General features: G+C 36.2%; 1 protein-coding gene across 1 annotated transcript in view; it reads right to left on the bottom strand.

Annotated features, from left to right (window-relative positions):
• LOC137176731 (titin-like) overlaps positions 1 to 20803 on the bottom strand; it is a 45854-nt gene extending 25051 nt beyond the window's left edge. Inside the window, exons 1-7 of the mRNA XM_067582612.1 lie at positions 20673 to 20803; positions 20441 to 20573; positions 17823 to 17924; positions 17149 to 17298; positions 16317 to 16442; positions 16064 to 16224; positions 15744 to 15831 (exon numbers count right to left, since the gene is read on the bottom strand). Coding sequence (XP_067438713.1) covers positions 15744 to 15831; positions 16064 to 16224; positions 16317 to 16442; positions 17149 to 17298; positions 17823 to 17868 — 571 coding nt within the window. The 5' untranslated portion in view covers positions 17869 to 17924; positions 20441 to 20573; positions 20673 to 20803. The remainder of the gene's footprint in view (positions 1 to 15743; positions 15832 to 16063; positions 16225 to 16316; positions 16443 to 17148; positions 17299 to 17822; positions 17925 to 20440; positions 20574 to 20672) is intronic.
• Between the last annotated feature and the right edge of the window lie 3222 nt (positions 20804 to 24025).

The raw sequence follows: 24025 nt of genomic DNA, 5'->3' as shown, positions 1-24025 counted from the left end.
TTTTCCCCAACTGAGGACACAAATCCAATGCGTGACCTCCTCCACAGCAAAGACATGTCTTCCTTTCAGTTTGAACATGTTCCTTACCTTTGGTTCTAGGTTGAGTTTTCTTTCCCACAGGGGCTACAGTGGTAGCAAAACTGGTTCCTTTAATTCCAGAACGAGATTGTGGATTGTGCTTACTTACACCTTTGTTTGTTGTCAGCGATGGAGCATCCTGTATGTTTCCAAACACTGGGTCAGTTAAGATTCTCACTTGTCTCTCAATGAAATTAGTGATGTCAATGAATGTAGCTCTCTGGCTGCGCCTTTCTTGCAGTTCACAGGCTACAGTTCTCCACTTGTCCCTAAATTTGTAAGGCAGTTTCCTTATAATGGCCAGCATATTGGCAGGCATGTCTAGCTCATGCAAGTATTGCACCTCTTCCATGGCATTACAGCAGCCTCTGAGGAAAAAGCTGTAATCTTGAAGAGCTTTTACATCTTCAGTTTTGATCGGAGGCCATGAAAGAGCCCTTTCCATGTATGCAGATGCAACCTTCTGCTCATTTCCAAACTGCTCCTGTAGTAAAGCCTTAGCCTTAACATATCCCCTCTCTGGATCAATGTGCTGGCAGCTTCTAACAAGCTCTTTTGGATGACCCTTAGTGTACTGCTCCAGGAAATAGAGTCGGTCACTGTGGCTCGCAGTGTTCCTTTCCACACCATCCTCAAAAGCCTTCATGAATGCATGATATTTTAATGGATCACCATCAAAAGTTGGTATATCTCGCTTGGGCAAAGATGAAAGACATTGCTGCTGTATCAACAGTGTAGTGATTTCATTTTGCTTCCTCATAATACCAAGTATGTTGTTTTGGTCTTCATTTTCTGGACCCATATTTGCATATGACACATTTCCATATTGCATTTGTGTAGTTGCTTGAGCATCACGATACACTGAATGTTGCTGGAGTTCATGGCACCCTACAGACATAGGCTTCAAATGAAAGAACTGAGATGGATTTTTCTCCTCAGGCCTTGCTCCTGTATCCAGGTGATCACATTTGATTTCCTTTTGTGACATTTGTGGAATAAATGGATTTGCCTTAGCACTGAGGGTTTGTGTTTTTCCTTGTCTTTTTTCCAAATAAGAATTCATCCCATCTGATTGCTTTGTTATAGAGGTTTTCCCACTTAGGATGCTCTGAGATCTGAACACATTTAGCTTAGCCATGTGTGTAGCAATTTCCTCATCCAGTTGAAGCTGCTCCTTCCTTTTACGTAGCCGTTCCTCCTCTTCTTCCAGTTCGTGTTTGTCCTTTAATAATTTTTGTCTTATCTTTAAAGCTGCTAAGTCCGCAGATGAAATACTAGAAGCAGCAGACTTTCTTCCTGTTGCAGAGTTTTGTGATCTGGACACTCTGCTTCCCACATTTGACACACTGTCACTTGGCTTTACATCATCTTGTATATCATCTGTCATGATTATGGATGCAGCCTGCATTATTACTTGAGGTTCATCGGCTATTTGAAGAAAAGACACATCTTCATTGATTCCAACAGGATCAGATTGAACACAACTGTCATTGTGGAGCAGTTCCTCTGGTTCATTCAACCATTGTTCAACATGCCCTTTAAATGTGTTGCTGTATTTCACAATGCTGGAAAACCATTCATTTTGTTTCCTCTGTTCATCCTCTGGGAGTAAAGGAATCAACATATTATGTGACATGTTGGCATTTTCACAAAGTTGAATTAAACTCTCTAAAAGGGGTTGTACATGAGAGACGTTTTCCCTTTTTTTCATGAATGATTTCATTTGTGGTATGAGCCCTTTAATTTTATTCAGTCATTTTGCGTTCCCGTTGAAGCTTTTCAATTTTATTCACCAACGCCTTTGCGGTGAGTTGAACTTTTCTTTTCCCACACTCCATTTGAGAACTTGCAACACCAGCATTTATTTGACTCATTTTTCCTCTTTTGAGTTCCTTTTCGATGACTTTTTCAATACATTATTTGTGCATTTAAGGACACATCCACAGACCGAAAGGCAATTCATCCAGCAAACATCACATTTCCACATCAACAGCGCAGCGGCAACTTCAAAGAGACCAAGCGGAGATTCCTTATTTTTGCATCACGGAGATAATTCAGCACCGGTAATCAATCAGCCAGTCGTCCCCAGCGGACACAGCAGTGAATATGCAAGCCGCATTCCTTCCATTAATACACAGCTTAATGCATACAAACACCGGTAAGCCTACCTGGCTTCTGTGGTTGGCTTTGACTGCGGCTCCTGAAGTTGTGATAGTTGACAGCCGGTGCCTTCTTCAGTCATTTACCCCTGATGATCGCTTAGTTTAATCTCGTTCCAATCGATCCTTGAGCCCATGCGCCATCCGCTGATGTTTCTTTTAATGCCGTTTTTTGTTGACAAAAATGTAGCGACTACTGGCAACAACGTAAAAGTCGCTGAGAGGCTGAGGTTGGGCCTTGTTTGCCGTTTGTCCGACACGCTACCAAAAAGATTCGCTGAGATCAAAACTGTAGGTTTAATAACTTTTATTAATGAAAGTGATCAACTTATTATAACTTGCACAAAATATAGGCTACTCAAAATAATCACAGCGATCAGGTGTAAAACTGCGTTCAGGTGTAAAACAGCGGTCAACAAAAAATACGACGACCCACTCACCCTCTGTCTCTTACCAGCTGGCATGCAGGTGAACAGGTGCTTAAATTAACTATAGGATACCACCGCCCATATCCATGTGACCTGATTATCAATCCCCGTGATCGTGCAATAACAAACAAACCAAAATAACCCAAAATATAAAACAAAAGAATTACTACTTTGCAATTCGTTCAAACTTGAAATTAATCCATTCATGGCTCCTACAATCATAAAACCTCATATTATATACTTTTCATAACTCCTCCTATCGTGGAGCTTAGTTTCTAGTCTCTACCTCATTTTAATTATATTCAACCATCTGGTCATTATTTCTGAGATTCATAAGTGACCTTGCCGCTTTGGTGATAATACAAGCGTGGCTTATCTTAAAAATTACTGTCTCAGCATCTTCCACCTTTTTCTCACACTAAAAATGGACCCAACGGCCTTTAATCATTTCACACAGAAAACCAAATTGCTATATCACATATTAGCCTTCTTGCTAACTTCCTGGGAACTGTCTCTTATTGGCATAATGCTATCTTTGCACTCTCACTGGCACATTCGTCATGGGAAGGCAGTTTTCCACCACAACATGGTGGAAGCTATGCATATGATCATGAGAAACGCAGGAATATGGAAGAGAGGAGATAGAAAGAAGGAAGGAAAAAAGTAAGTTAGATAGACAGAAATGTACAGAATGTAAATGGGCCAGACAGTAAGACTGAAGGAAACTGAGACAAAAGCAGGACATTCAAACGACAGTTGGTATGGAAAGGAGCAAGAGGATATCAGGAAGAAACAAAGATTGAGTTACATATAGAGGTTTTAGCAGTAGTTAAAGGGCTCCATAGGTACTTGAAACATTAGTAATAGTATTAGTTATATTAGGAATGCAATCAAAAGTTGTAGAAGTACTTTCAAGCAATAGTGACGGTAAGAGAATGGGAAACTGGGAAATACTACTTTTGACCCAAAGGCACACTCACAGACGCAAAAAGCAGGATCATTATGAAAAGAATTTACTTTGTCACCAGGCACAACACAGGACACCAACAGGTTAAACAGGTAAAAGGTTAATAATAATAATTTATTTATTTGTTTATACAGAACTTTAAAAACAAATGTTACAAAGTGCTTCACAAAGCAATAAAAATAAGGCAGTTAAGTTAAGGCAGGCAGGAAAAAGCAAAAAAAAAAAAAACTAGTATAGACTAAGGCAAAACAAAAGGGTTGCAACGCTATGACTAGAAGACATGATACACACTGTGGCAAATGACTAGGGTACTGTGCAGGTCTACAGTATAAACTCTTTGGATAATGAGGTAATGAGGATCATGACTGCAGGCGGGTGCAAGGTCAGGTGAATGAAAAAAGTAGGAACACAATAAGGACAACTGGTGGGCAGGAGGAGAAAAGCAGGGTCTGAAATGATGGAAAATGTTAGTGGACAGTCAATCAAATATTGATAACTGTAACAAAGTATTGAAAGAAAGCTCTTTATAAAAATGTCCAAATATGTATATATACATATATATATACACATATACATATATACATATATATATATATATATATACACACACATATATATATACACACATATATATACACACACACATATATATATATATATATATATATATATATATATATACATACATACATATATATATACATATATACACATATATACACACACATACACACATACACATATACATACATATACATATATACACACACACACACATATATATATACACATATATACACATATACATATATATACATATACACATACATACACACACACACACACACACACACACATATATACATATATACATATACATATATATACATATATATATATATATATATATATATATATATATATATATATATATATATATATACACATATACATATACATATACATATATATGAAGAGCAAGAACACTAATGGCTGAATTATGGTACTTCTAACACAGGCCACAGCACAGGCTTTGGCAAAAGTGAGGAGACTAACATTGCCAGAAGCAGTGAGATCTGGACCTGGTCTCATGTGGTCTGGATGCCAAAAAAGGAGTGAAATCGCTGTTTTTTGCATTTTCACAAAAAGAGTAAAGGTTTCACGAATCAGAAACTGTGTTTTATTGATTCTCTGGGTTCTCCATGATAATCTAGTCCAGGTTTGACAGGTCTAAGTACAGTGGTTTCTGATGTGGACCTGGTCTAATGTGGTCTGGATTAAAGAAAACCAGTGAAATTGCCATTTTTGCATTCAAAAATAGAATGAAGGTTTCACAAATCAGAAACTGTGTTTTATTGATTCTCTGGAGTCTCTGTGATAATTCAGTCCAGGTTTGACAGGTCTAAGTATAGTGGTTTCTGATCTAAGAATGTGGTCTGGATGGGAAAAAAAAGCAGTGAAATCGCCCTTTTTTGCATTTTCTCAAATAGAGTAAAGGGTTTGAGATCATTAAAAAAAAGTATTACAGTCAACATGAATAAAACTTAGGATTATGATACCCTTTGACATTTCTTGTCATACTGGAGTATTAGTTTGTTTTGACTTTTTAAAACTAAGCAGCCCACAGCAAATAGGCAGAGATAGCAATAACTAGACTGAAAAGCAGTTTACTAATAGTAAGGGCAAAAAGAAAAATATGCTACAGTTAAAATGATCAAAATTTAGGACAATTTCGGTCTACTAATCATCCTCATTTCATTTCCCCACTATTTGTTATTTATTCACCTCATGAATTAGCTCGAAAATGACCGAACAACGCCATCTACAGGCGTTATACCAATTTTAAGGTGGATTGGGAAATTCCAATGGGAGGCTGTGAATCGGATGCCAACTTCAGCCTCGTCGTTAGTTGTGAGTTCACTTTTAAATCCAAACGACACCTTTAACGAAACGACAGATTTCTGCTGTTTGTAGAGGAGCTAATCTAACAGTAGTTAACACTAACAACATGAACAAAGAGCCATTAAAGTGTAAAACACTGGAAAGTGTCGGTTACATTACCTTAAGATGGAGAAAAGAATCTGCGTCACAATGTCAAAGTAAAAGTGAAAGTAAATGTCACCAGGAAATAGAGGAGGCGTTACAGATAAACATGATTAATTGTGGGTTCATCCGTTGGTATTTCCCTTTATTTGTCATGGCCTAAGAGCCGGGTCATGACACTATATTCTGTCACATTTAGTGACCCGCAGGAGGTGTTATACTATAGTCTGTTATGGCAAGTCGTTAACATTTAATCGAACCAAACTCCTATCTGTAATTACATTTTAGATATCCATAATAGTGTTTTTCCTCGTTAAACCTGTATTCTCACTAGTCAGAATGATAATTAAAGAGATCCACAATAACATTCTTACTAGTAGAAATTGTCTTTCAAGATACCGACAACGTTGATTGTACAAGTCAAAAATAAATTTAAGATACATTTAACAGCTAGACTGGATATGCATCGCAGATATCTAATTCAGTTCTTCCTGTAGTTTGTCTACATCACTTTTGTGATGAAACACACAGTGTAAGTATGTAAACCTGATAGAAATAATTTTGCTAGAGATATGATCATATATCAATCATAAAAAGTAGCATTTCACAATTGTTAATTTAATTATTCTGCCTCCATACAACAATAAAACACAAAAATATAGACCTGTTGTAAAGATACATTCTCTGTATCAGACTGTCCTGGTGCCATGGCGGTGCAGAGTGGCTCCTTCCAAGAGGATGGGGACAAAAGTCTTCTATCTGGCTGAGGTAATATGGGGCAGGTGGTGCCTTCCACTCCATAAAAGGCACAGCAGGGGTCTGACTGCCAGTGGGCCCGCAGAAACTAACAGAGAGACACATATTTTAAATATAATGGTATGGCAAAACTATGGTGCACGCTTGTACAGTATGTATAGTCATTCATTATGCAGATTAGTTTACCTAGTCTAGAATATAAACTATGGTACCCAGGTCCAAAACTGTAAATTGGAACTTACATTCAAATTTGAACTTGATCAGAAAATTACTTTTTAATTTTTTTTTGTTTGTGTCCTTCAAATTCATTTAATAACACAATAAAGGGAATAGTTTGACATTTGGGGGAATATGCTTATTCAGCAGTTAGTTGAGAGGATCAATATAATACCACTCTCATGTCTGTACGGTAATTGTATTGCTGGAGCCAACAGCTGGTTAGCTTAGCTTAGAATAAAGACTAGAAACCAGGGAAGACAGTTAGCCTAGCTCTGGCCAAAGGTAATCTCCCTCCCTGCACCTCTAAATCTGACAAATTTAGCTAACATGTTGTATCTCATTTGTTTAATCCATACAACAAAAAAAGACAACTTGCTGTTTCACAGGGGGTATAACATTACTGCCTTTGATTTTGGGAGAGGCTGCATAAAATCGAGTGCAATAGTTTATCAGCTAGGTTAATTTGTACTAGCTAGCTAAAACATTCACTGAACACAGCTGAGTTCAAATTAACGTTAGTAAACTGTAAATTGCCATAATCCTCGAGGGTCATATCTAGCTCTAGATCAGACTGCATGTGATCTTACCTTCTTTATAAAAACAATACATCGATATTGTATGTGTAAGACGGTTTTAAAAGAACTTCACATTATAGGCAGGTATAAGTTACTTACCGCAGCAGCAGTCGGCGGTTAGTGGCGTGAATTTGCTGTCGTTGAATAAAGTAGAAGCCCGCCAACCGTCGTCACTAGATATGGCACTACGCATGTCCTAAAGACAGAGATGATTATCTGCCTGGCAACAGCGGGGCCGGCCCGAGTTACACCATTGGTCGACCGAATGCCACGTGACTGAGTGATGGCGTTACACAATTGGTCGGCCAAATGCCACTTCTGTATCAGATTCAAATGAAAAGCCCTCGCTTCAAATTAAAAGCCCTGTAGCGTTTCATATATTGTATTGTTTTTTGATGATGCATCACACCGAGCCACAGCCACAGTGTATTGCCTTGTTAAATAACATTACCACTGTATTGGTCCATCTAAACCACAGTTCCTGCACATAAACTATGGAATATGCCACCTGAATTATTGTAAACTGTTAAATTGTTTGATTATATGAATTTATTATTGATTGCTTAATTTAGCTAATTTAAATTTATTTGTTTATTCATTTACTTTGTTAGTTATTTGTTGATTTATTTATTTAATTTAAATTAATTTATTAATTACATTTTACTGAAAGTATAATAAATAAATGTAATTTAAATTTTTAATTTAATTTAAAAATCTTTTATTGAGAGAAAGAACAGAACAAACCAGGTCTATAGGTCATTATGAATTCACTCAGTTATAGGTTTGAGGGGAAAACTCAATATATGAGTTTATACATAAAAGATCCAATGATCTTAACCAGCTTAACCAGCTTACCAGCTGGGCTTTGCTGGTCAGTCCAGCCAGCCAGCTGGCCAATCAGCTTGACCAGCAGACACCAGCTTAGCTTGACTGGGTGACCAGCCATACCAAGCTGACCAACTATGCTGACAGACCAGCAAGACCCACCTCACCAGCTTGTCCAGGCTGGTAAACCAACTAAACCAGCCTAACACCAGCTAAGAACAGCTAAAACCAGCAACCAATTTAAGCTGGTCTATGCTGTTTTTTCAGCAGGGAACACTGCACATAATATGAAGACATGTTTTTGTTTGTTTGTTTGTTTGTTTTTTTACTTAACTTGTCCAGTGGGGCAAGTAAATTTCTCTTCCACTTGCCCTATAAAATCCACTTTTCCTGGTTAAAGCAGACAAGCCTTGATGTCAAGCCCTGGTGAAGAACAAAATACTCTGAAACTGTGTAAATTGACGATTAAATGATTAACTGAAATTGTCCATCACTGTTAATGTTGGCAACCAGAGCCTAGTTAAAAGGGAGAGGAGCAAACTTTACACATGTAGTGAAATGTGTAGAAAATGTGCCTTTTTTGGCCATGAAGCCAAACTTGAAATGATAGTAACTATGGATTATTTGTAGTTTTGGATTTAGCTTTGTAAAACCATCCACATACTAAACTCTCCACATAAGGGAGATAATAATGATGATGATTCACAGTGATTGTCACGTCTAAAACAGGGAAGTGGAATCAGGTTTTTATTAGAAAACTAAAAAGTGCACATAGAGCAGATTTCAAAGGAAAAAGTGCAGCAGTTCATAGAAACAATACACCAAGATCCACAAAGTGTGTGACTGTGGGGACCTCTGGTGGGCAGATAAAGAATAGTAAGGCCCATAGAAAGCAAAGACAGACACTTTATAAGGAGAAACAAAACACAAGTGCTGACATCATCATCATTAGCAGCAGCAGCAGCAGCAGCAACATGTAACAACTAGGGTTGTGCCCGAATAAAAATACCTTATTTGGCAAAGTACAAATAGTGGGTTTTTTATGAACATTTATTCTGTGAAAATATTTTTTAAAATTATTTCGGGAAAAAAAACAAAAAAACGTGAAATACCAGCACGGAAGTCAGTAACAACACTATCTCAGTCTCTCTCCTCTGCTCCCCTGTTAAGTGTATCAGCAGGTCTCAACGCAGGGAGTCACATCCACCTGCTTCATGACACACATTTCCTTATTTGGACATCACTCCCAGGCGTTGGGGGTGTTCCCCAGAGATAAAGCTAGTACAGAAAGAACGTAAATGCAGTTACTGTGGGGAATATAATTGGTGCTTTCAACAGGTGAAATCCAACTCTCTTGGCTTTGGACGTCAAACCTGTTGGATATTAAAACATTTCACTTACCAGTTTCATTACTGGTTTCTGGAGGCCCAGTGGATGTTGTGTCCTGGGTGGATGTTTCTTGCACAACTACAAGACTTGCTGGCCTCTCTGTTAAAATGTTACAAAGTTAAAAGAAAGGTTCAAGAAAAAAGAATCAGTTGCTCTTACTCTCATCATTTAGTCATTTAATGCCTGTTAGAACATGTTTTGTAACTCCTATGAGGGCATTGACCACATTGTCATGTTTTTCCTAAACATTAAGATGTATTAATACATTAAATGTGTTACAGCAGATATTTGTTGGCGTGATAACTCACTTATAAAGGGGTTAAAGACTTTTTCACTGCTGTTGAAGCTGACTGGGTTTTTCAATGCACAGCTGAACCACGGCTCCTTGTCTTTCTAGAAATTAAGAGAAAGACAATATTAGCTGAAAGCTCATAATCCAAACATACAGATCTTTTAAGGAGCTCACTTTGTCTTTTTAAAGTATGTCCAGATTACCAACAATAACATCAGAGACAACACAGTGATGTTGCTACTTAGTCATCAGCTTTTCACTATATATGCTGTAATCCACTATTTAGCACATCTGCAAGACTGAATTATCCAGTATAAATTATAGTATACAAGTATGATTTGGTAGAATACTAAAACCTTATTTGGGCAATCTCGAACATCCTTTTGATTTTTTTCTTTGTATCACAAATAGATAAAAGTAATTAACAGAGAAACCTGTCAAGTTTTCTAATATCACATTTTTATCACATGCAAGATTGTATGGGAAACAAAAGAGATATAAAAACACTGTATTAGCCACACCTGGTGTATAGAGGACCAAAAGTGTCACAAAAATAGTAATAAATCATTTAATTTATTAATATCTAATTGTACAATAAACACAGGAATTAATGAATAAATTTACAAATTAATTAATGTGATGCTTTATTACTATTTGCCATGACACATGTGGAGATATTCAGAGTTTTAGAAATGTCTGAACACTGAAGGTTTAAACTTGTAACAAAATATCTTTGAATGCTTTGTGAAACTGCAACATTTATATAAAATATTAGATCATCTCAACAGTTGCCTGTTAATTGGATAAAAATAAAAATGTCCAACCTTGTATCCAAATGCAGCTCTTGTTGTCACTTTTTATGACTTTACAGAGACAAGTCTGGCCCTTTCCATGATCTGAAATCTTTATTTTCTGCAGGTTTGTTCATGTTGCTGTTCAGTTTATTTAATTATATATTGTTTATTTGCCAGGGACAATGCAAAACATATTTAATATACCAAATATAGTTAAAGCTAATTTCAGAAATATTCTAAACTATCTAAATATCCTAAACTGCACAGCCTGGATTCTGCCTCAGCTGGTCACCAACTGATGCCTGAATATGTGAATCAATTTAAAAACTAGATTCTGGTTCATTCTTTCAACATGATTTATCTGTTACTGATGAGACACACAAACATCATTATTCTGTGTTTACCATTGTTATTTTGTGCTCCTTGGTTGAAGACAACGTTGTGTCATCTGATGTCCAGTTATAGGTGACTGGTTCAGCGCCTGTGGTGTTGCCATTACAGGTGAGGACACAGTAGGTCATCTCAGGTTCACAACATAAGGAGAGGGTGGGTTTAGAGACAGGAGCTGATAGAAAACAAAACAAAAAGACATTTCCTTTGAATTTAGGGCGTTTTGATAAACTAAGACAAACTTCACACACAATTCCTCCACTTACAGATAACCAGGAGTTCAGTCTTGCTGGTGACTTTGTTGTTGATCTCTACTGTGTAGTTGCCGCTGTCGTCTGGAGTCAGTCCTGTGATCGTCAGCGCTCCATTTGAAGTGTCCAGCGAGCCACGAGCTGCAAAAATGCACAGGTTTAGCTTCTAAACAGAGATTTTTAGTCGTCTTACAGCATGTTGTCAGCTAGAGCCACTTATTTCCAGTGTTGATCACTTAAGAGTGGGCAGCTGGAGAAATATGCACTTTAAAACACTAAAATGTTTGTAGAACAGCTGATTTTAATACATAAAAAGTCTTTTTGATTTCCCACAGAAAAAGCAAGCGAATCCCTTTTTTTCTCTATATATAAAGCAAGAAATCTCTGTCTGTCTGTATGTCTGTCTGTATGTATGTGGGATTGTCCTTCGCAAGAAATATATAAAAATACCTCATAAATAATGCTGATAACGTTGATTTGCTTCTTCTTCTGCCAATGGAGTCAACGAGCGGAAATGCGGACAACACCACTCTGCCATTGCAAACCACATTGTGGTCAGAGGTGGCATTACATCAGTAGTGATAATGACTTGAAAACATTTAAGAGCACACAGTCTGAAGCACATGGCACAGGTGCATTTAGGGTTGTACTTAGTCTCCTAATTAATCATGGATGTGTTTTGGGTGTAACATGCAATAAACCAATCAGAGTGTCATCTCCGATTCCCTTTAATAGCCTGGTGCACTTGCAGCTTGGCGGATTGCTATTATAATGGCGCATTTGCTAAATAGTAAGAATGAGCGCTTCTCTGCAGAGGAAACGAATCTGCTTGTGCGTGAAGTGAAAGCGCACAATTCATAACGAGCACACTGACCCCTGCTGCTCATGGACCCTCCTGTGACCGTGTTCAGTCATGGAGTAACAAATAAAATCAGCAGGGTTTTAACTGCTGAAAGTTTGGAAACCTGATCACTGTAATCTCAAAAATGTTAAAGAATATTTGTTAAATATTGTTCAGAAATTAAATCATTTTAATCATGTAAAAAATCATCATACACAGTTATCAGGACTTGATCAACTCTCCAAGGTTCTGATCCTGCTGCTGGCAGCAGCTAGAAGCTGTCCAGATTTATTTCCTTCATTGTTTTCACCTCATTTATTTCCTCATGTGTTCCTCATGTCATCATGTATTGATGAAGCAGGAAAGTCAATCTGTGTTTGATCCGTTGTTGATATCTGTTTGCTGGGTCTTGACAGACACCTTCAACCTGACAGATCTGTTTAAATACCTCCATGTATTGCCACGATTTAGTCAAACAATTAGACAATTTCATCCCTCATTACTGTGATTAGCTAATTCTGATAAATATTCTGACTAGCCAGTATCATGTATTTTTTAAAATATGTTGATGTACACAATAATAATCTTTCACATTGTAATCCTTTTATTTGTTATCTTTTGCATGTTTATGCGCTGCTGCGCGTCCATGTGTGTAACAAGCAGAGTGTACATCGTGCACCCGCCTGTAGGCGCATATTACTATCCTGATAACACTTAAAATAACAGTGAAACACTGCACCATTGACTTCAGACCAGGTTTTTGTTGGTCAATGCACCTGACCACACCTTATTTTAGGACCAACACGCCCATGGGCGCTCAGATGGGCACAAGTGCATTTGCTGTTAAAACAACGTCAGAACTGGACGGGAAAATGACGACTAGCAAAGACACAAGCGTCGCGTTTGGTGCTGCTTTGCACCAGGCATAAGATAGGACCCTTAAGCTCTACTATTGAACTGTGTAACATTACTGTGAATGAAACTTTGCATGTACATTCCATGCCACTCTGCTATTGCAACCCACATTGTGGTCGGAGGTGGGATTACATCCATGGTGTTAATGACTTGAAAATGTTTAAGAGACTTGAGCTCGACTATTGACCTGTGCAACATTACTGTGAACGAGGTGGGATTACATCAGTAGTGATAAGAACTACCAGAGAATGAATTGAGAAAGTTTAGAGAGTTAAGTTCTATTCCTGTCCCTCACACGTGGGAACTTTGTATGTATGTTCAGGACATAGTGCAGGATGTCTCAGGCACGTTTTGAATGATTACTACAGTTCATCTGATCAACTTCAGTCTCCAGATATTCTGCATCTGAGGTGTTTAGGGAGCATCAGTAAATTGTAGCGTCTACCAATAGGCTGCATGTGAGGCGTTTAGGGAACATGAGTAAATTATAACAACTACTGACAGCCTGCGTGTGAGGCATAGGGAGCATCGGTAAACTGTAGCATCTACGGATAGTCTGTATGAGAGGGGTTTAGGGGACAGGAACAACTCTGTCTTGGTATTGAGAAATCAGCCTGTTCTGAACATGCACATTTTGAACAGGCACTGCACTAGTAACCCTAATTCTATTCATTTACCCATTGATTATTATGTAATTAAGGTATTTAATTGGGTTTCACAGGGATAATGAATGAATTAATCTATAGATTGCAACATATTCAGATATTTGGGGATTATTTTGACCAAAACATATGAAAGTGATATCTTATTTAACAGTACACCTTTAATGGGTCTTAATATTTTAATTTAAAGGTGAAAATTCAAGGATTACATTACAGTAATTGTATTTGTCAAACTTAATGTCTTATACTTCTTAAAAAGAACTCAATCCATGCAGAAAATACATCAAAACCCCTCTTTTATAATATAATCCATTCATTTAGCCAAAATCTGGGATAAACCTATTAAATACTGTAAACGAATTTCTTAAAATATAATTAATTTACAACAGAAAATATTTGGACTACTAATTTAAACCAAAATCTCAACCTAAATGTATCAAAAACTTCAAACTAATGTATAAAATCATTGATCTCTGGCTACCAAACAACTTGATTTAGATTAAAGTGGTACCTTTGAAGTGTCGGTAGGCGGTAGTCTCGCCTCCATACCACTCCATGGCAATATTGGGTCCATGTTTCCACAATATACTGGTGATGAGATTCACTACAGAGTCTGCTGTGAGAACAGCTTTGTCACCTATTTTCCCGTAGAGTGGTTCTTCTGCAAAATAAAATAAATTAAATACAAGTGAATGCAAATTTCTCTGTTTAATTACTGAAATGTATTTTTTCTTTAATCAAGTGTGTCCTGCTCTAGTTTTAGTAAAAACTATGTAAAAAGTAAAGTACAAAGGACAATATTTTCCTCTAAAACGTAGTGGAGCATAAAGTAACATAAAATAGAAATACTCAAAATAACAAACAGTAAAACTTTACTTAAAGCCTCCTGTTTAGCATTTACAGCAGTATTTAACATTTAACACACTATAATGTTGTTTTTTAGCAAATCTAAATGTTTGTCAATGATTGTAACTCCTCATGTGGGATCCATAACTGTAATCAGATAAAGACAATTTAGTAAAACAGTTATAATAATATAAAATATGTCTTCATAGGAGAAATTATAATTGCTGACAAATACTGTACATTAATAAACACTTAAAGGACAGGTTCACAGTTTTTCGAGTGTGTCTTAAAACAACAGTCAGGTGTCCATATGAACAGTGAAAGAGGTTTTCCTCGCTGTAATCATTCCTCCTGTTCATACTGGATATTAAAAGATCCTTCAAATGTGTTTTCAATGTAAGTGATGGAGGCCAAAATCCACAGTGTGTCCACACAGTCATTTAAAAGTTGATGTGAAACTTATATGAGGCTTCAGCAGTCTGAGTTAGTCATATCAAGTGGATATCTGACACATTTACAGTCTTTTTAGCTAAAAATTCCCTCTTTGCGTTTCCTCAGACAGTGTTTCCCTGTTGAGCTGTGGTGGAAGTATAGTAACAAAAAGAGGAACTTTGGCACTAAAAAGACTGTAACATTGAAAGATATCTACTTGATTTGACTCATTTGGACGCTGAAGCTTCATATTAGCTTCAGATAAACTTTTAAATACATTTTTGCACTGAAGGAGGACTGTGGATTTTGTCCTCCATCACTTCCATTGTAAGTGCATTATGAAGGGATCTTCTAATGGTCAGTATGAACAGGAGGAATAATTACAGCAAGAAAAACAGGTTTACATGTTCATTTGGGCTCCTGACTGTTGTTTTAAGACAGACTTGAAATGTGAATCCATCCTTTTAATATATACTTACAACTACATTATCGTGTGTTATGAACATTTATTAAATGTTTGTTTATAAATGTTCATATACATTTTATTAATGCTAAATAGGGGGACTTAAAGTGTTACCCAAGTGCCTCGGGTAATTTTCATCACTGATTCTAGTCTATTTCTAATTTAGGGGACAAATATCCCTTTAAAACTCTTTACAAATACCTTATGACCCCTCATCACATCATTATTCCTTAAACCAGATTTATAAAACTGTTCACAGCCAAATATTCACAGTTATGATAGACTTCAAATATAAATTTCCTGGTTCCACAGTTCATGTAAATGTTTACATTGTACATTGTCATGTTTAGGAAAAACAGTAAGATGCATTAATACATTAAATGTGTTGAAGCAGATATTTGTTGGTGTGATAACTCACTTTCCATGAAGGGGTTGAAGACTATTTCACTGCTGATGAAGCTGACTGGGTTTTGAAACGCACAGCTGAACCACAGCTCATCGTCTTCCTAGAAATTGGGAGAAAAACAATATTAGCTGAAAGTTCATAAACCAAACATACAGATTTTTTGAGGAGCTCACTTTGTATTTTTACAGTTTGTTCAGATTATCAACAATAAGCTGGTCACCAACTGATGCCTGAATATGTGAATCAATTTAAAAACTAGATTCTGGTTTATTCTTGCAACATGATTTATCTGTTACTGATCAGACACACAAACATCATTATCCTGTTTGTACCTTTGTTATATTGTGCTCCTTGGTTGAAGACCATGTTATATCACCTGACGTCCACCAGTAGGTGACCAGTTCAGCGCCTGTGGTGTTACCATTACAGGTGAGGACACAGTAGGTCATCTCAGGTTCACACCATAAGGAGAGGGTGGGTTTAGAGACAGGAGCTGATAGAAAACAAAACAAAAAGACATTTCCTTTGAATTTAGGGCAATTTTGATAAACTAAGACAAACTTCATACACAATTCCTCCACTTACAGATAACCAGGAGTTCAGTCTTGCTGGTGACTTTGTTGTTGATCTCTACTGTGTAGCTGCCGCTGTCGTCTGGAGTCAGTCCTGTGATCGTCAGCGCCCCATTTGAAGTGTCCAGCGAACCACGATCTGCAAAAATGCACAGGTTTAGCTTCTAAACAGGGATTTTTAGTCGTCTTACAGTATGTTCTCAGCTGGAGCCACTTATTTAAAAAAACTTTAAAACACTAAAAATGTTTGTAGAACAGCTGATTTTCATACAAAAAAGTCTAGTTTTGATTTCCCACTGAAAAAGCAAGTGAATCCCTTTTTTATAACCCTAATTCCATTCATTTCCCCATTGATAATTATGTAATTAAGGTATTTAATTGGGTTTTACAGGGATAATGACTGAATAAATATTTGGATTGCAACATATTCACATATTTGGGGATAATTTGCACAATTTAAGGGCTTTTTTACCAAAACACATGAAAGTGAACCTTATTTAACAGTATACCTTTAAAGGGCCTCAATACTTTACTAAAGGTGAAAAATCAGGGTCAGTATTTATTTGTCAAGTTTAATGGGTTATACTCCTTAAAAAAAACTCAATTCATGCAGAAAATACATTCAAAATCCCTCTATTATAATATAATCCATTAATTTAGCCAAAATCTGGGATAAACCTATTAAATACTGTATAAGAATTCCTTAAAATATAATTAATTTACAACAGAAAATATTAAGACTCCTAATTTAAACCAAAATCTCAAATTTGTCAAAATCTTCAAACTAATGTATAAAATCATTGATCTCTGGCTACCAAACAGCTTGATTTAAATTAAAGTGGTACCTTCGAAGTGTCGGTAGGAGAAAGTCTCGCCTCCATACCACTCCATGGCAAGATCAGGTCCATGTTTCCACTCTATACTGGTGATGGGATTCACTACAGAGGCTGGTGTGAGAACAGCTTTGTCACCTATTTTCCCGTAGAGTGGTTCTTCTGTAAAATAAAATAAAACAAAATACATGTGAATGCAAATTTCTCTGTTTAATCACTGAAATGTATTTTTTCTTTAATCAAGTGTGTCCTGTTCTAGTTTTTAGTAAAAACTAAGTAAAAAGTTAAGTACAAAGTACAATATTTACCTCTAAAATATAGTGGAGCATAAAGTAGAATAAAATAGAAATACTCAAAATAAAAAGCAGTAAAACTTTATTTAAAGCCCTCGTTTATAATTTATAGCAATATTTAACATTTAACACACTATGATATTGTTTTTTTTTAGCAAATATAAGTGTTTGTTCAAATATACATTTCTGTTGTCACAGTTCATGTAAATGTGTACATGTAGTAAACAGAAACTAGACTCTATCTAACCTGAGGGTGTCGTCACAAAATTAAAATTGAACCCAAAAAATATAACACAAACAATGCACAGAAATATAACATGATATTATAATTTTCTCAACATGTCAGTTAAAAAATTCTAACAGTTAAAACAATTTAAATTATCCAAAACTTACTGTTGGCTGCCACTGCGGTCCATAATAGAAAGTAAAGCAACAACATCTTCTTGTTCTCAGTTGGGCTTCAATAGAAGTAAGACACATAAATTCACGGTGATTCTGTTGATATTTAAAAACATATAAAAACATTTTTTAAAGTATATGTAGATTTATAAATGTATTCAGAAAGTTAAAAAGTAGGAAAGGCTTCTGTTGACAGCTGTAGCTGAGAGTGAAGGAGGAAGTAAAAGCAGCAGAACAACAAGAAGTGGTTCACATACATGACGAACTTCTGACTGAGCAGCTGTCATTTTATTTATATTTCATTAAATGTTTCAGTCACTCTGTAAGTTAGTGTCATAAAGAGAGAAGATCAATTTCCTTAAGACAGAGCTGTTGATTTACTGTTGCCTCTAAAACAAAAACATGAAGAAAGAGTGAAACAAAAGAAATAAATCAATAAAAACATTTCCTTCTGCTATTGTGATATGGAGGGTTTTAAGGGCCAAAACTAAATATACAAATACATAAATAATTATATGACTAAATTCTTAAATATATGAGTAAATATATAATTATAACAACAAAATGCTTAAATAAATGAATAGATAAATAATTGTGTAATTCAGTGCTTAATTATCACCACAAATAAATCACAAATTAAATCAGACATTAAATATATAAATGTTATTTATCTATTTATAACTTTCTTTATTTCTTTCTGTATATATACTTTCATGTATCCATAGTGTAACTTGCTGCAGTGAAATAAATAAATGCGTCATCTTCATCCATCAGCAGTCAGGGGGTCGGACTCTGCCCTGTGATTGGTGGTTGAACTTGAATCTGCTGCTTTTGCCTAATTCAAGATGGCAGCACCTGGTGCAGATTTAAATTAAATCTTGTGTGTTACAATAGTAGATATGTCAGCTGTAGCTGAACAGATGGAGGCAAATTACAGTTCCTGTGCTTTATTAGATCAGATTGACGGCTTCACTGAATGAATTGGAATGATATTGACCCGACTGACACAGAAATGAATGAAGCTGTATTCAGGATCTCAGATCCTGCTGGTCTGTAATACTGTTCATTCACCAATCAGAGTCTTTAACCCGCCCCCTGACTTTTGATGGATGAAGTTGACACATTTATTTGTTTTGCTGCAGCAAGTTACGCTATGGATAAATAAAAGTATATATAAATGATGAAATAAGATTATAAATAGATAAATAAAAGTGTGAATAAATAAGTATATAATAATAATAATTTAAATAAATAAATAAACATAAATTCAACTTATATTTAATGTCTCATTTAATTTGTGATTCATTTATTTATGGTGACAATTATTATGAAATAATATTTATTTATTCATTTATTTAAGCATTATATAATTATTTATGTATTTATATATTTAGTTTCAGCCCTTAAAACCCTCCATATAAAACCTCCATAACTAGGAGCAAAACATGTCAACCAGACACAACACACACATCTTAAAAAAGAAACAATGGAAGAATTACTTTTTGGATTAAATTAATACATAATAATTTTTTTTTTTTAAATGAAGTAGCTGGTGTTTAGTCCAGTGGTTCCCAACCTGTAGGATTCAGACCCCCCAAAGGGTCAGAAAGGAAAGAAAAGAGAAAAACTAAATGTTCTGCTGCTGTGTTTATTTGTTTTTTCTAGCTTCATATTTGCTTTTCAGTGAAATATTGTATAATTTTACCTCTCTGGACCCACTAGCAATTCTATAAATGAAACCATCTGAAAAGTAAAGAGGTCCCAACTAGATGCTGCTTTTTGGTCACAGGGGTCACAAGCCAAACAGGTTGAGGAGCACTGGTTTGATCTTTAACACTGCATTGCATTTTATAAGTATGATTTTTTCAAAATGTAAAATCAAAATCTGTAAACTAACTACAATAAACAAATCAATCAATCAAATAAATGGACTGGAGTAAAATGTAGTGGAGCATAAAGTAGCATAAGTGACGGAGTCATTTTGTGCAAAACTGCATTTAAAAGTTGATGTGAAGCTTATATGAGGCTTCAGCAGTCTGAGTTAGTCATATCAAGTGGATATCTGACACATTTACAGTCTTTTTAGCTAAAAATTCCCTCTTTGTGTTTCCTCAGACAGTGTTTCCCTGTTGAGCTGTGGTGGAAGTATAGTAACAAAAAGAGGAACTTTGGCACTAAAAAGACTGTAATGTTGAAAGATATCTACTGGATTTGACTCATTTGGACGCTGAAGCTTCATATTAGCTTCAGATAAACATTTAAATACATTTTTGCACAGAAGGAGGACTGTGGATTCACTTCCATTGTAAATGCATTATGAAGGGATCTTCTAATGGTCAGTATGAACAGGAGGAATAATTACAGCAAGAAAAACATGTTTCAATGTTTATTTGGGCTCCATTTGGACTATTTTAACACACATCTGTTAAATTGTGTCCTTGTCCTGAGAGGAGAGAGAGGTCAGCTGTTTCCATCTGTGATTTTGACCAAATGTTTTTTCTATCTCTCTAATATTTAACGACGTGAAAACACGAAAATAAATTAACAGGTTAAATCTCCCCTCTGTCTCCACATGAGTCCTGTAGTATAAATATAAACAGGTCTATATTCACCTGTAGACACATGAAGTCAAAGCTGTTCTCCAGCGGCTGTCCGGCTGGGCGGAGCCGTATTTAGGGTCTCAGACAGCGGGGAGAGCAGCGGCTCATCTCCGCCTCCTCCACAGGCTGATTCAGGCAGGAAAACCTGAAAAGTGTTGGGACACAGTAATAAAAACACTGTGCTGAACTAGTGACGATCAGTTTACTTCAACTGTTAACGTTACTCCACACACTCAAACTCAACTGCAAAATGGCGGAAAATGTTACAGCCGTTAGTTGAGAGTTCACTTTTAGATCCAAACGACACTTTAACAACCAAACGACAGATTTCTGCTGTTTGTAGAGGAACTAATCTAACAGTAGTTAATAATAACAACATGAACAAAGAGCCATTAATGTGTAAAACATTGGAAACTGTCGGTTACATTACCTTAGGATGGAGAAAAGAATCTGCGTCACGATGTCAGATAAAGTAGCCTAAAAGTAAAAGCAAATGTCACCAGGAAATATGAGGGAATAGAGGAGGTGTTACAGATAAATGATTGATTTTGGGTACATCCGTTAGTATTTCCCTTTATTTGTCATGTCCTAAGAGCCGGGTCATGACACTATATTCTGTCACATTTAGTGACCCGCAGCAGGTAGGCTACACTATAGTCTGCTATGGCAAGTCTTTAACATTTAATCGAACCACATTCCTATCTGTAATTACATTTTAGATATCCATAATAGTGTTTTTCCTAGTCAAAACTGTATTCTCATTAGTCTGAATGATAATTAAAGAGATCCACAATAACATTCTTACTAGTAGAAATTGTATTTCAAGATACCGACAACGCTGATTGTCTACTAGTCAAAAATAAATTTAAGATACATTTAACAGCTAGACTGGATATGCATCGTAGATATCTAATTCAATTCTTCCTAGTCAAAATGAACCTTTCAAATATTCACAATGACATTTTTCCGAGGACAAATTACATCACTTTTGCCATTCATGTGTAGGCTATTAGGCTCTCAACTTCAGATATCCACAATTACATTTTTGATATCTAGAATGAACATTCTGGATATCTGCAACAGAATTCTAATAGCTTTCAAGTCTCATCAGAAGTCATTAATAACATAATCAAGCACATAGAGTTTAATCAGGAAAGTAGTTTAAAAACACGCACACAACCATTTATTGCATAGAAACTGAGTACAATTAGCTGATAATTAGCCTGATCAGCCACCGTTAGTAATCAATACAACACACATTATTAGACTGTAAATCATTAATCAAACCAATAACTAACAGCAGTCACATCATTCAACTATATTATACTTTATTACTACTATGACACATGTAGGCATTCACCAATCTAGAGAACCCCACACAGAAATGACACCTCCTTAGGGCAACTTAATACTGCACTGCAGCTGCAAAAAAAGAAACTAATTTCACTCTTCATCACCTCGGCATCAGTCAGGCTGACCATCCTGTGCTTCCCCTCCAGCTGGGACCACTTGGCCTCAGTGAGACTGTGGGACTGTGCCTCATGAAGAGGGAATACAGCTCGTGGCTCTCGGTGGTGACACTTGTTGTCCAGATGAACCGTGAGCTGTCCCCACTCCTGAGATAAAGAAATATAATCTGCTTTATTTTAATTAACATTATTTTCGTATATTCTTCATGTTGTAAACAGTTTTCATGATGTTATCATTGTGTATAACACCTATCATGGGGGGGGAGTGCTGTCCTTCACTGCTGCTTTGTGAAGGACTGACTTCCCTGGCTGCCAAGAACTGCAGGCCTGCAACTCCTTGCACTCCTTGCACAAGCACAGACATTAATACACACATAACATGATATTCAACACAGGGGGCAAGTGGTGAGATGGCATTAATGTAGTCTGTTGTATCTCTGTGATATGTGCAAAACGGGACAAATAAATGGTTTGTGGGTAAGATAAAGATAAAATTCTAACCATAGTCGTCCCTACAGCTGGCTGGTGGCTACAGCCTGACTATGGGAGGATGAGAAAATCGCAGTTCAAATCCATTCACTATAAGCCTGTTTTACCAATGTTTTGTGATTTTTTTATGGCACACAGATAATAGTCCAAAATTGTGTAAAAAAAGCATAGTTTTTAGTTAAATAACATCAAATTTTCTTGGGGGAAGAAACACTCGAACCAAAACTCCTGTGGACCTTTGATCTGGTTATTTTATTTGACCACTGCAGGTCCAAATGTTTAATCATTAATAGCATCCGAAAACAACAACAATCATATCAGCAAAATGACGCAGAACAAGAAGAAATGCTGCCAGTTTTCTATTGAACACCTTAACTATGGATACATATCCTTCTGCTTTTTCCCAGTAGCCTCAGACTTTTTTCCTTGGTAGGCTGCTATTGTTTTCCGTTGGAACAATTAATAAGGCATCTGGATAATGGATGGGGAGGCACTGGCCCAAAAAAGGTTGAGTAACTTTACCGCCAACAAATGCCAGCTCCTGTGCTTTGTTAGATCAGATTGAGGGCTTCGCTATCCAATAGATATGGACTATCTATTTAACCAGAGGATGTGGTCACAAAATTAAAATTGAAATATAACACAAAACATGCACAGAAATATACCATGATATTAAAATTTTCTCAAGATGTCAGTTAAAAACATTTAAAATTATCCAAAACTTAATGGCGCTGACTCTCACTGTGATCCAGAACAGAAAGTAAAACAGCCATATTTTCCTTGTTCTCAGTTTGGCTTAAATACAAGTAAGACACATAAGTTCACAATGATTCTGTTGATATTTAAACATATTTCAAGTATATAGAGATTAAAAATGTATTCAGAAAGTGGAAAAGTTGGAAAGTTTGCTGCTGACAGCAACTGAGAGTAAAGCTGACAATGAAAGGTGAAATGAGGGCAAGGTCCATGGATGTTTTTATAAGAGCTCTTATATTACATCCACGTCGAGATGAAGGAGACTATAAATGTTTTATAGTGTCTTTGGGCAAGGTCATATCTAGGTCTAGATGGTTACCTTAGATTTGCAAATCTCTCGCAAGATTTGTACGTGTTGTTTTTTCATTGTGTGCGTTGTACAAAATAATTATGTTTTATGATATGACAACGCTGTGGTTAACTTCTGGTTAGGTTCAGGCACAAAATACACTTGGTTAGGGACAGTAAAAAAAAAAAAATCACGATTCGGGATCACTCTCGCGAGATCTTTTGCAAATCCAGGGTTACCATCTAGACACCTGATGAGCCGCCGTCATTTCATATTTTATTACTGTATGTTTCAGTCACTCTGTAACTGTCATAAAGGGAGAAGCTTGATTTCCTTAAGACAGCGGTGCTGCGATTTACTGGTGCCTTTAAAATAAAAACATTCAGAAATTTGAGCGGAGCAGAAGAAAAAATAAATAAATAAAAAACTTCCTTCTGCGTGTGGTTGCCTGGCAACTTGTCCCAGCCGATAAACCGTCTGGCACATAACTCCCATGGATGTATTATAAGAGGTCTTATAATACATCATACACTGATAATTCCTTATAAAATGGCAAATTGCCGTTTTATACTGTTTTTTCTTTCTTCAACAGAT

Source organism: Thunnus thynnus, chromosome 24 (assembly GCF_963924715.1).
Source record: "Thunnus thynnus chromosome 24, fThuThy2.1, whole genome shotgun sequence".
Lineage (NCBI taxonomy): Eukaryota > Metazoa > Chordata > Actinopteri > Scombriformes > Scombridae > Thunnus > Thunnus thynnus.
This window is presented reverse-complemented; position numbering and strand designations above follow the sequence as displayed.